At 43.3% G+C, this 14,212-nt stretch overlaps 1 protein-coding gene across 10 annotated transcripts in view; it reads right to left on the reverse strand.

The window, feature by feature from the left end:
• Window positions 1-7,405: 7,405 nt before the first annotated feature.
• GJC1 (gap junction protein gamma 1) overlaps window positions 7,406-14,212 on the reverse strand; it is a 38,944-nt gene continuing 32,137 nt past the window's right edge. For 8 of the 10 annotated variants that reach the window (XM_032321459.1, XM_032321457.1, XM_032321462.1 and 5 more), the window contains 2 exons: window positions 11,913-11,988; window positions 7,406-10,235 (listed from right to left, as the gene is read on the reverse strand). In XM_032321459.1, coding sequence (XP_032177350.1) covers window positions 9,025-10,215 — 1,191 coding nt within the window. In that variant the 5' untranslated portion in view covers window positions 10,216-10,235; window positions 11,913-11,988 and the 3' untranslated portion in view covers window positions 7,406-9,024. Of the gene's footprint in view, window positions 10,236-11,611; window positions 11,637-11,912; window positions 11,989-14,212 lie in introns of those variants that run through there. The other 2 variants (XM_032321464.1, XM_032321463.1) reach the window with 2 other exon arrangements.

The following is a 14,212-nucleotide window of genomic DNA, read 5'->3' on the forward strand; positions in this document are numbered from 1 at the left end:
GGTTCCTGGCCAGGCCATGTATTTCAGGCCAACCTATGCTGATCTATTCAGTCTTCTCTGGCAGTCCCTGGTTGTGCTCGGGCACATCAGATCCCTCCTGACCGCACAAGGCCCTCCTGACCGCAACACCCCAGCCCCACGGTGCAAGCTCGGCCCTTCCCTCTCCTATTTCTTCCCAGGTTCATGGAGACTACTCAGAAGAGCCAGCTTGAGTGGCCACTCACTGCCTAAGGGCAATGAGTTAAATGAGAAGAAAAGCAGTAACCACCCCACGCTGTCTCTTCTAGGCCAACGAGTCCCCAAAAGCAGACCGACCGCTGGAATCAAGCAGCATCATCGCAAGCTGGTCTATGATCGAGACGGGGTCAAACGCTGCAGACTTTGTCCACGATCATTTTCCCAGCAAAACGTGAAGTAAACAATCTGCTGACAATTTGCACTTACCCTATTTCCAGGGCTTTTGCCTTTAAAGGCATCTCAAGGAGCCCCAATCCTCATGCAGACCATTCTGCAGAGGCTGGGGCCTGTCACTGCTGTCCACAGCACCTGGGTACAGAATCAAACATCCATCTCTGCCTGCTGGGCACAAGCCACAGCTGCAACGTGCTTTCAGAAAAATGGGCCAGGCCAAAGGGGCTCCCTGTCAGTGCTTTTCAATGTTCCCAGTGCAAAGATAAAATTTCACTTTCACAGGACTACACAAACTAAAAATAAAATTGGAAAAAAAAGCGATCTAGTTCTGTATCATTTTTCCCCATGGTCAGGTCCCATTCAGGTCACTGGCTGTGCAGGGAAATCGGTTATGAACAGTTGCTTGGCTCTGCCTTGCCTGGGGTTTAAGGCTGTCAGCCAGCCGTGCCCTCTGTGATGGCCCCAGAGAGCAGAGCAGACAAGGATACTTGTGGAAGGTTCGGCCGAGGGTAAAGAGGGAATCCGGTCAGCTTTTCCTCCAGGCACTAGCAGTGGGCTTCCTTGGGTTTTCTCTCACAATCCCTGAATCTAGTAGAAAATAGGCCTACCGTGTCAAGGACAGGGCAAGGAAATGCTGTGCCATTTCCTCAGGATTGAGAGGGCAGGAGAAAGCCAACCGACAGCGAATGCCTGTCACCATGTCATCTTCTCTTTTTCTTGTTTTCCACTCCTGAGTCACTTCCCATTTCTCATTTCCTCAAAGATGCCATTCAACGTAGGGTGGGGGAACTTCTAAGTAATGATACCAACTCATGACACAGAAGGGGAGAGGAGTCTCTTTACGTGCGGCTCGTCATAGCCATAAAGTGGAAGTCGGAGTCTGTACTGCACGAGATTTTAAAACACTTCTGTATCTAGTCCAGGACCGCATGCTTCCCAGCACCCAGCCCCTGCAAGTCCCTTACGGCTTCTTCTGCCCATCACTCTACAGTGCTCCACTCCAGGCCATCAGGCATTGTGGGCTCCTGTGCAATGCCAGGTCTAAACCTGGAAAGGAGACCATTCAAAATAAACCCTCTCCCTGGCACACACTTGAAGTTTTTGTTTCTTTTTCCTAAGATCAGTGGTTCTCAAAACTTAATGTGATTATTATATGCAGAAAATTGTTGGGTGAGGCACCTATTCTGTACCTTCCAGGGGTGGTTACTCAACCGTATGCATTTGCAACTATATACTAAATAGTGAATTTCACATGTGAAATTCTACCTTAAAATATCTTTTTAATGTTCTATTTATTTATTTGACAGACAGAGATCACAAGTAGGCAGAGAGGCAGGCAGAGAGAGAGGGGGAAGCAGGTGCCTGGTTGAGCAGAGAGCCTGATGTAGGGCTTGATCCCAGAACCCTGGGATCATGACCTGAGCTCAAGACAGAGGCTCTAACCCACTGAGCTACACAGGCGCCCCTACCTTAAAAGATTTTTAAACAACTGCCTAGAGAACTTAGATCTGATTACGAAGGCCTGAGATGTATCCAAGGAACCTACATTTTATTTTAAAGATTTTATTTATTTATTTGACACACAGAGAGAGGAAATACAAGCAGTGGGAATGGGAGAGGGAGAAGCAGGCTTCCCACTGGGCAGGAAGCCCAATGCAGGGCTCGATTCCTGGACCCTGGGATCAGGACCTGAGTCGAAGGCAGATGCTTACTGACTGAGCCACCCAGGCGCCTTGGAACCTACATTTTAATAGGCATTCCTGTTTCTTCCACAGGCGGCTCAATGGTCGCATTTGGAAAACACGCTCTAGACAGCAAGGTTCCCGCAGCAAAGATCCACAGACCCAGACCCGCCTGCCCCCATGAGGAAGCCCCAGCAGCAGCTGCTGCCCCTCCAGGAAAAGCTCCAAGGGTGCTAGACAGAGCCACTGTGTAGACCAGGATTCTGTTCTCAGCTCTGCCTCAACCTCCAAATTTTTCACGCCCCTGGGTAACGTGCTTCCAAATTTGAGGTAACCAAAGGAGAGAAAACCCATAAACTATTGTATATTATAATTTATATAAGCCCTAGAAATAGTTTTAAACTCCATGTAGCAAAGATTTTTAACTCTGAGGACACCTTTTCCAGGTGTTAGTTTCTGTTCTGATAGCAAATCTGCCAAAGAATCCACTTTCAGAAGGAAGAGAGGGCCTTCCCTGCTTGGACAGCTTTCCCAACAGCTCACAAGTTCATTACCAAATATGGTTGGCTGACCAGTTTACAATCTGTGCTGCTGAGGGTGCGCTCTGTGCATGACCTACCAGCCAATCTCCTGTGTCTGGGGGAACAGAGGCCACGCTTGCAACAGATGCTACCCTCTCCTGCACTTCCCGCAGAGGGCAGATTAGCCATACCAAGATTGGGCTGGGTCTGTGGGAAACAGCCCTCCAGAAGGCGCTCCTCCCGGAGTAAAGGCCCTGAGAACGAAAGGGAGCCTGAGACAGGGTGTGATCCCAGTTTCTATGCTTAGACCTCATCCTTCCCGGATTAGGATGCCAGAAATAAGCCCGTCCATACAGCCACAGCACTGCCAGGGGTTGTAACTCAGCTGTGAAAAAGGGCAGGTTTTGAGCCCAAACATCTACTTGGATATCTTCCTGGTCGTGCATTCCCACTGAGATCAATTTACTGTGCAATGCCAGGTCCACAGGTTTTCGTATCAGGTTTTCTGCACAAACCATTAAGCTCTCAGGTACTATTTTACACAAAGAATGGGGTAAATACTCAATATGATACTTACTGGCAGCTGAGTTTTCAAGTTTGGGAAAAGATGCACTGACCACGAATTAATCTTAACTGTATGTGGCACGGACCCGTCTTCACGAGACGTGGCCACGAGCAGTCTGTCCCACCACTAAGTTTTACATCAACATACAGAACAAAATTAGCATTGGGTGATCTCTGGCACTAGAATGGTAATTCTTTAGCTGTTCATACAACATCTAAGCTGCACACCACATGACCTTCGATTGCTGCTTAAGAGATGAATTTCAGGGGCGCCTGGGTGGCTCAGTGGGTTAAAGTCTCTGCCTTCGGCTCAGGTCATGATCCCAGGGTCCTGGGATCGAGCCCCGCATCGGGCTCTCTGCTCTGCAGGGAGCCTGCTTCCTCCTCTCTCTCTCTCTCTGCCTGCCTCTCTGCCTACTTGTGATCTCTGTCTGTCAAATAAATAAATAAAAATCTTTAAAAAAAAAAAAGAGATGAATTTCACATTTATTTATTTATTTTTAAAAAAGATTTTATTTATTTATTTGACAGAGAGAGATCACAAGTAGGCAGAGAGGCAGGCAGAGAGAGAGAGAGAGGAGGAAGCAGACTCCCCGCTGAGCAGAGCCCGATGCAGGACTTTATCCCAGGACCCTGAGATCATGACCTGAGCCGAAGGCAGCAGCTTAACCCACTGAGCCACCCAGGCGCCCCTGAAGTTTACATTTAAATTACCTTAAATAACTGGAGGTCTTAGCTACCTTTTTCATATCCGTATGTTAACCACATCTAATACTTAGTGCCTGGGGAAGAGACTTCTCTAAGAGCTTTATTAAAGAAAACACAAGTGAGAATACAAAAGGAGAGTAAAATTGGGGTGGCTCAGTTGTTAACTGTCTGCTTTCAGCTCGGGTCATGATTCCAGGGTCTTTTTTTTGGGGGGGAGGGTAAAAGATAAAACTTATTTGAGTCACTGCTATGCAGATTTTTAAAGGAACCAAAGCCCTCATAGAACTGCCAAAATCTCCAAAGCCTGCATTTATATACCAAAACTGTACAAATAAATCTTGACTCACATAATAGAAAAAAATTTGTGCAAATTATAGTTACTGATTAGGGAAAAGGCAAAGTATATATTGTGGGGGGGAAAAACCCGTCAAACCAAGTGGAAATGAAAGAGAAATATTCAACCATATGAGAGCAAGATGCTATGATTAAAATAAAATTAGACTTCTCAACGAAAGTATTTCATAAAAACATGAAATATTCTCTACTTGGCTTAAATAATTAAAACCACACTACAACCCAAAGTGTGTGATAACAGTAAGTATACTGATTGCATAAGAAGAGTGGCGACAGGAGGACAGCTCTTTCTAGCGCCTTCCTTAAAATGGTGTTACTTTTGGAGTTACGGGTTTATAGCTATAGCCTGATGTCAGGCATATTGTGGGGGAGGCTGCAGAAAGTCCTTGAAGAGCATGTGGCGGTGAACTGGGCTCCCATCTTTACTATCAAGTGAACTTTTTTCATTCTGCTTGAGAATAACTGCATATGGGAAATTATAGCTTATGATTGCTATATGCGGGATCGAGCCCCCTCATCGGGCTCCCTGTTTAGTGGGAGGGAAGCCTGCTTCTCCCTCTCCAGCTCCCCCCACCCCCAACTTGTGTTCCTTCTCTCATGGTCTCTGTCAAATAAATAAAATCTTAAAAAACAAAACAAAACCCAAAACAGTGTAATAAAAAACATTTCCAATCTTGGAAGCATATAGCCAAAGGTCTTGGCTGGCTCAACAAGCCAATCCTGAAATGCAAAATGCTTACTCCTTTTACTTCTGTAGAGGTTTTGCATGGGAGTAAGATTTTCTTTTGTTTGTTTGGACTCCTGTATTTTGCAATACTAAGGATTGCTTCTTTAAGTTATGACTATTAAGGTGGAATATGCATGACCCAAACTCAACATCATTATTAAGAACAACACAATTGCATCAGGGACAACAAATAAAATCTTTTAATCTCTCCATGATCTGTGGCCAGAATGAGTGACAAGTATGCAATTCAACCTAATGGTTCTAACATTTGATGGTGACTACGAGTTATTACAGATTTAGAGTATAGAGGTGAAGTTTTATTTCCAAATACTGTATAGGCGCCGGGGCTTTCTTATTTTCAGGTGGTAAGACCCTTCATGAGAGTGCATGATTTTATAGAGATACAATTAATCTAATATTTGGAATCTTCCAATCAAAATGACTAGCAACTGTGTATCTTTGACTTCAGGTGCTTTTCTTCAGTCAGAAAAGACCCTTTTATAAAAAGGTTCTTGAAGTAGGTTCAAGTAGAACATACTTGCCTTTTACTGAAGGCTGGCTGGCCAAAAATTTATCGTAAACTATAGATGTTATTTTTAGAGGTGTACTGTCTCTTAAATGAGACAGAGGAATAAAACACGGACATTTATAAGCTGAAAGGGCAAAGCATTGGTATGACTAACGGGAGTTAACACTGAAGTCCATTCTTGGTATAGACTGCTTCAAGCGAGTGTTTTAAACCATCACTGACGCCCGAGATGGAGGGCACTGAAGGATGTCTTACTACTGTCAAGCTCTTCTGTCAACTCTCTTTTCCTTGAAGTTCCAGGTTCAGACAAATGACCCATAGATGATTTTTTTAGTATCTTTTACCAGAGGGTCTAACTACTTCATAACATTTTGGAGAAGCAAGCAGCTCCCGAAACTTGGAAAGGGCGAATAAACTGCTTAATTTCATACCATGGAGAAATGACAGAGTTAAGGTACCAAATGATGACATTTTTTCTCTTTAAAGACATAGGTGTCCTTCTGAAAGACAGATGGGTAAGAGTTGTTGGGACCGTGAAACATATTTTAGATGGCAAAGTTCATTTTTATCAAAAAGTAATTCTAGAGATATTAGTCAAGGAAAATCCCCAGAAGAATGACTTCGATTGAGGTAACACACTTGTGGGTTTAAGTAAGCAAATATAGAGACAGGAAAAATGAAGTCATAAGCGAAGATGAAGCCACAAAGCGAACATTAACAATTCTTAGGCAAAAATGTATTCTAATTCTCCCTTTCAGTTTGACTAAGAAAGAAGTCTGTTTTATAATCTCTTCTGAATAACAGATTTTAACACAGATGAAGAGCAAAAAGACACACCACATCTGAATAATTCTAATACCGTGTTAAGAAATATAAATGTGTTGACTGTTCCCTAGTTCTGGTGTGGGAAGACTAAGACCTTAACAATTTAGAAAAGTAGAGGTCACACGACAGACAGAGCAGGTCGATGCGGCAATCCAAAGGAACAGGATTTTGGTAAGAAAAAAAATACTGCTCACTTGCTTTTTATACTGATAACTGCACGTTCCAGAATAACCAGAACGGCATTTTTAATAGATTCAACGTCAACCCAATTAATGGGTTAAGGTAGACATTGGTAGGGCTGTCTTCCTAATGGAGGTCCGTGACATGCCATGAGGGGAAAATGGCTTTGGCCAACTCCCATGTTCAAAGGCTGAAAGAAATGTACCAGGAAAGTAGTGAGGGTTGGGAACTCCATGTCATAATTAAAGCTCTGGCAAGAGAATTAAAAAAAAAATAGGTTTTTAAAGTGTGTGTACATGTGAAGTGACTTAGATGTTGAAGAAATTATCCAGATACAAAATAACATTCTCCTCGGAATAAGCCAAGAAGAAACGCCCAGGGCACTGTGTGCAGGAACTAAGTGGATGCTCCTGGCGCCGCACGTCTTTGCCTGGCATTTCTGCTCGGCTCCTTTCCCTCTCGGTCACTCCCGAGTCCCCAACCTTTCCGCTGGCGAAGCCACTCTGTTCTCCTTCAGGCTCTGTGTAGATGGATGCGAGTGTCTGTGTGTTTTCTGTCCTTTGATTAAGAAATCTCCTTGAAGCTCTAGAGACACAAGACTGAACTGATGGCTCTTCATCTTAGCTAAGCTTTGGTGTTTAAAATCTTGCTTGTTTTCTAAGAAGAATCACTTGAATTTCCTTATAAAACATGTAGTATGAAGGAAACTATGCGTGTTTACTAATCATCCAAGACATCAGGTCTCCTGTTCTTTGAAAATTCCCTTTTAGTCTCACCTGAGTTTCCTTCCTGCTTAAGACGTTTAGAGATTCTAAGGAGCTTCTCTGGGCTAAAATTTATAGATTAAAAAAAAAAAAAAAAAAAGAAAAGAAAAGAAAAGCAAAATAAGGGTTAACGCATGGCTAGAAGATCATTTTAAATTTTCTACTGAGTAGAACAAAGAAAGAAAGAAATGAAAAAGAAATGACCTAAGGGTGCTGCCCCAGGATTCTCCTAAATAATAAAGAACTGATGTTCTAAAACTAAGACATAAAAAGTAATACTTTGGGAATTCCAAAGTCAGAGGTGGCTTGCTTCGTCTTAGGAGAGTGACACACTCAAATGGAAATGCTCCCTGGGAAGCAAAAGCCCCCCTTCCTTTAAATCTTTACCAAATTCTTACTCAGATGCTTATACACTCAGAGACAAATAATGTGAACGTGATGCGAGAGCAAAGCTCTCCAACATAATCCAGGACGGAAAACATCAATAAAATGCTACAAATTAGGGGTGTTATGTGAACCCTCATGCTTGTCATTAACAAACAGATATGCCTATAAGGAATAAATACTGAAATTCTCTTTAGGTCTATTTACAGGCAGAATCCCTGTCCTGACTGGTTTCCACACAGAAATCCACACTGGCAGAAGTATAGAAATTTTAAGTTTTACAGTAAATTATAAAAAATTATTGAATTCAGATTTAGGCCTTCTGCCATACACAGTGCAAGAAGCTCTGAGTTTTCTTAGCCTATAGGGGAATTTTTGTATTTCTAATGTTAATATGTAAAGAAAATATCCGTCACTGGTTTCTTGAGCAACCCAAGAGGCAGGTTTCTAGGTAGAGATTTCAGGCAACAGGTCCACAACTGAACTGCAGCGTGGTGGGGCTCATTTCTGACGCTTTGCTGTGCAACAGGACTCTTCGTCACACCTCAGGACAGGGACTCTGCACTGCTACCAGGCTGGAGATACCTCTGTCTGCAAGCCTTTTGAAAGAACTTAAATTATATACACACCACCAAGGGAAATGCTGGTAATGCTTGGTAACTACAGGAATCTTGCAGGGAATCATTTATACCCTTTGAAAACACAAACAGGTTTTCAAAGATGAGATACAAGTCTCGGTACATGAATGAGACTCAAGAACCTCTTAAGTAAAGGAGAAAAGACCCGAGCCTCCTGCTACTGTGGACTTTCTTTCCAAGACTAAAAACTGATGCTTCCTCCTCTGGCTCCTTACATATCTGAACTCTTCCTGGCAACACAAGAGCCACTTTTATTAGGTGTAGCATCTATGAAACCTTTAAACCCAGGGTTGCATTTGCTGAAAAGTAATAACACTAGCCTAGTAGGCATTACCTTAAGGATTTTTTTTCCTTTAATATAAAAGTATAACTACAGTGGTCCAATATACAAATACAAAAAAAATTCTCATACTAAAAAAAGTACCATAATACTGTACATACAAAAACTTTTCAAAAAGAATGATTTAAATATATTTGTTCTTTTCCAGATCTGGAAGACATATATGTAAAGTTCCATAACTGTATTATTGCTGGAATATGTGCCCAGGAACACTGTGTTTTCCCCTTTTCTTTCCCTTGTCCCAGCCCCGCTTTCAGAGTCCCCTGAGCTTGGATCATGAGCCAACAGCATCCCTGAAGATAACCAGAGCCAAATGTTTACTCAATGGAAGTCATTATTCAGTGAGCCGCTGCTTACCATGCACTATGAAAAGCACTGGTTTCAAGCCCCGCCAAGATTAAATCCAGACGGAGGTCTTCCCATCCCCTGATTTGCTACTAGCACTGCTCTTGTTGGACCCAGCTTTGGACCCTGCTTTGGCTTTTTTTTCTCGGGGTCCATGGGGGTTGTTTTGGTGACTGTAGGCCTGGATTGCGAGATCCAAGCGTTCCTGGGCCATTCTGATCTCCCGCTGCAGAGTCTCCAGGTCGGCTGGGAGGTTCTCCTCATGGCTGCCATACTGTTGTTCCTGGGCGATGTTGGCCTTGTTTTGCTTGTAGGCGATCTTAGCGTTGGACAGTTCGGTGTACTGTATCTGATCTGGTTTGACGGCAATGTTATAGCCAGGGGGAGCAGATGGAGTATTCCAAGTGAAAGGGTAATTATAAGCACCCGGATCTTCCAGTTCCCTCCTTTTATTGTTTAGTGAGTCTCGAATTGTCCCAAACCCTAAATGAAGCATTTCCCAAATGTTAAGCAATAGGCAAAGGCCTGTAACACCATACATTATTAGAAGGAAGATGGTCTTTTCAGTGGGCCTAGATATAAAGCAGTCGATTTTATGAGGGCAAGGAAGTCTGCTGCACACATAAAATGGGTGGACTTGGAAGCCATACAGGAAGTACTGCCCTATCAGAAAACCCACCTCAAACACAGTCCTTGCCAGCAACTGCAGCACGTAGATTTTCATAAGTCCATCTTCCCGAATCCGCCGTCGGCCATCATGCTTGGGTTTAGGTTGGTTCTGCTCCTTATTTTCTTTTTCACTCTCCAATTCCATTTCCGGATACATCATGGGATCCTCTTCATGGTCCTCTTCTGTTTCCTCCAGAGCCCGGTGCTGTTTCCAACGCATGGCATAGGGTTTGCTCCGAGCCGCCTTCTTGTCTGCTTCGCCGTGCTCCATCTTGGCGATCTTGTGGATGGCGTAGCCCAGGTACATCACAGACGGGGTTGCCACCAGGATGATCTGGAACACCCAGAAGCGCACATGGGAGAGGGGCGCGAAGGCATCATAGCAGACGTTCTCGCAGCCTGGCTGCTCTGTGTTACATACAAATTTGCTTTGCTCATCATAATAGATGGACTCCCCTCCTACAGCCGTAAGGACAATCCGGAAGACAATCAGTACAGTGAGCCAGATCTTCCCCACAAATGTCGAATGGTTGTGGATCTCCTCTAGCAGGCGTGTCAGGAAGCTCCAGCTCATGGTGACCGAACTGCTTTGCCCTGATAAAAATGGAAAAACCCCAAAGGAAAATCAACAAATTATTAAAATGATAGCATGAAGAGCACCTCACGCTCCACTATCTCACATAGAATAATACATCTCAGTCTGTGAGCACTTGTTTGGGGCTGCAGAACACTAGGAAGTCTGGTTGGCTTTCCGGTCTTCCCTAGTCCCAAAGGTCAAATTGTAGCTAACATCTGAGATATATTTCTCAGACTCAGCATACTGGATTCTTTATGTATACTATCATGTCATAAGACTTATTTGTGAGATATAAATAAGAAAAAAGAACAAAGTGTAGCTTATTCTGTTCAGTCATGGTGAGATTATCACTAAAAACATAATGTGGAGGGCACCTGGATGGCTCAGTTGGTTAAGCAACTGCCTCCAGCTCAGGTCACGATCCTGGGGTCCTGGGTTCGAGTCCCAAATCGGGTTCCCCCAGCTCAGCAGGGACCCAGCTTCTCCTTCTCCCTCTGCCTGCCACACCCCCCTGCTTGTGCACTTGCTCTCTCACTCTCTCTCTGTCAAATAAATAAATAAAATCTTAAAAACAAACAAACAAACAAACAAACAGGCATAATGTGGACACTTGAGCTGGACTCCATTGTAAAGAGGCACTGTATGAGAAATTTAAATTTTAGACCTGGTGACAAAGTATTAGAAAGAATTAAGGAGATGATACAGCTGCAAATAACTGGCAACGATCAAGAACTAAAACAAAAGACAGAAAGGAACTAGGAAGTCACTCCCTAGCTGGGCTGCACAGCGTAACAGATTCTAGGATTCTCTATGTTGCTGTACTTTGTTTTTGGTAGATGTTAAAAATGTTTCCAAACTGAATTGTGAGGACATTAAATCCAATCAACAGGCAAATCCATTTGAAACAGCATTTAAAAAAAAATTTTTTTTTAAATTATTTCTTTACTTGACACAGAGAGAGAGAGATATCACAAGTAGGCAGAGAGGAAGCCAAAGAGAAGGGGAAGCAGGCTCCCCGCTGAGCAGAGAGTCTGATGCCAGGACCCTGAGATCATGATCTGAGCTGAAAGCAGAGGCTTAACCCACTGAGCCACCCAGGTGCCCCTGAAACTGCGTTTTCAAGGACAGCTTTATTCTGAGAGTCTTAGATCTCTGTCCAGAATCCTACTAAAAATCATCTAAATGAAGTGATGTATATAAAATCCCTAATACAGGGCGCCTGGTTGGCTTAGTTGGTTGGGCCACTGCCTTTGGCTCAGGTCATGATCCTGGAGACCCAGGACTGGGTCCGCATTGGATTCCCAACTCCACAGGGAGCCTGCTTCTCCCTATGACTTTCTCCCCTCTCCTGTTCTCTCACTCTCTCTCAAATAAAAATAAAATCTTGGGGCACCTGGGTGGCTCAGTGGATTGGGCCTCTGCCTTCAGCACAGGTGGTGATCTCAGGGCCCTGGGATTAAGCCCCACATCCGGCTCTCTGCTCAGCGGGGAACCCTCCGCCCTGCTTGCCTCTTTGCCTTCTTGTGATCTCTCTATCAGATAAATAAATAAAATCTTTAAAAATAAATAAATAAAATCTTTAAAAAAAAATTAAAATCCCTAACGCAACACCTGACACAAAGCACACTTCTCTCTCCCAGTTTACTTTTGCAGATTATCGGTGATTATCAGCATGATTGAAGTTTATACTTTACCTGTTATCCGGAACTTCTGTTACCCAGTACTTTCTTAGACAAATGATGTTTTGCTTACAACTTTTCCAGATTCCCTCTGGAAGGAAAAAAGACAAAAGAAGGTCACAAGCTTCCTCCCATAGAAAATAATGAATCATTAAAGTGCAATTTTCAGGAAGAAATGAATGGAGCGCAGGAATCAATCAGAATGAGCTAGAAACAGGCTTGAATTTCTTTCTTTCTTTCTTTTTTTTAAAGATTTTATTTGTTTATTTGACAGAGATCACAAGTAGACAGAGAGGCAGGCAGAGAGAGAGAGAGAGAGGGAATCAGGCTCCCTGCTGAGCAGAGACCCCCCGATTCGGGACTCGATCCCAGGACCCTGAGATCATAACCTGAGCAGAACGAAGGCGAGGCTTATAGCCCACTGAGCCACCCAGGCGCCCCAGGCTTGAATTTCAATACCACTGTTTATTCCTCCCAATGCATGCAGTAGAAAAAACTATGTTTAAAAGTAACCCAGAGATAATCTTAAGTCATTGTAGTCTAAGAAAATATGACAGGAAGATGAGTCATTTGTGGAAATCTGAAGCAGATCAACTCTGGCACCTATAGGAAAAAGCCAAGGCAGAAAAATCTCAACAAATTTAAAACAGGTCACAAAAAGCCTTGTGAAAATCTTCACCCTGGATGCTCTGAGCAGCTAATACCTCTCACCGGGATTTAAGCGGCCAACTGGGAGTAAGCTGTTTAGTTAAAACACCCAACAGCTGGCTCTCAGTCACTGGGACATCCGAATCCACATGGGGTGATTTATAAATTCACACAAAGAAACTGCTCACAGAAAGAAAACACCTGCATCTGTACTGCGATTAAAAAAATAAAATAAAATAAAATAAAATAAAATAAAAAAGTCCCAGGGGCGCCTGGCTGGCTCAGGTGGTGAACTATGCAACTCCTGATCTCAGGGTTATGGGTTCAACCCTGTGCTGGGTATAGAAATTACTTAAAAATAAAATCTTAAAGGGCGGCTGGGTGGCTCAGTTGGTTAAGGTACTGCCTTCAGCTCAGGTCATGATCCCACAGTCCTGGGATTGAGTCCCACTTCAGGCTCCCTGCTCCTTGGAGAGTCTGCTTCTCCCTCTGACTTTCTCCCCTCTCATGCTCTCTCTCAAATAAATAAAATCTTAAAAAAAAAAAACAAAAAACTTAAAAACAAACAAACCAACCAACCCAGGATAAAGTATTGTTTATTATCAAGTTCTACCAGCTCTGAGTAGCTGTGGCTAAGAGGCATCCATAAGATGGCAAATTTGTTCACTGGCTATCATTTAATTTAATAAATTTAAAACAATCCATAAGTGTTACATGTTCATGGTAACTTAGAAAAATCTGGGGAGGGGGTTAAGATATAGGGGAAAAACCTAGAACAATTTTTTTTTCTTTTCTTTTTTTTCTTTTAAGATTTTATTCATCTGACAGAAAGAGAGATCACAAGTAGGCAGAGAGAGAGGGGAAAGCAGGCTCCCCGCTGAGCAGAGAGCCCGATGCAGGGCTTGATCCCAGGACCCTGAGATCATGACCTGAGCAAAAGGCAGAGGTTTAACCCACTGAGCCACCCAGGCACCCCTAGAGCGATTTTCAAAAGGTCAGTGAAAATAAGAAAAGATATCAGTCCAGGCACCTACAAAATATGAGAGTATCTCCTTACGTACAGGATCCGAGCACACAAGCATCTTACCATAGGACTTCAAGTACATTCCCAGCCCTAAAGTCTATGAGCTCAGCACTTCTTTTTTTTTTTTTAAGATTTTATTCATTTATTTGACAGAGAGATCACAAGCAGGCAGAGAGGCAGGCAGAGAGAGAGGAGGAAGCAGGCTCCCCGCTGAGCAGAGAGCCCGATGCGGGGCTTGATCCCAGGACTCTGAGATCATGACCTGAGCCGAAGGCAGCGGCTTAACCCACTGAGCCACCCAGGCGCCCCGAGCTCAGCACTTCTCTCACTGAATACACAAGCTATAAAACCACAACATAGAAATATATATTCTTTAAATGGTGACATAACTCAAGCTTCCAACACGGAACTCCCGTCATGATTCACATCCAAGTTCAGACTGTTCCCAAATACCCCATCGAAAGCATTTCCCCTGAAGCCCGAAATTCTATTTATTCCAGTGAGTCAAAATCATCAAAGTACTATTGTTAATTAGTTAGAAAATTCATCCTCTACACCTTCCTCCATACCAAAGACAAATGAATATCATTTAAAAAAAAGATTTTTAAAATTTATTTGAGACAGAGAGAATGAGCAGGAGGGG

This window comes from Mustela erminea, chromosome 18 (genome assembly GCF_009829155.1).
Source record: "Mustela erminea isolate mMusErm1 chromosome 18, mMusErm1.Pri, whole genome shotgun sequence".
Taxonomy (NCBI): Eukaryota; Metazoa; Chordata; class Mammalia; order Carnivora; family Mustelidae; genus Mustela; species Mustela erminea.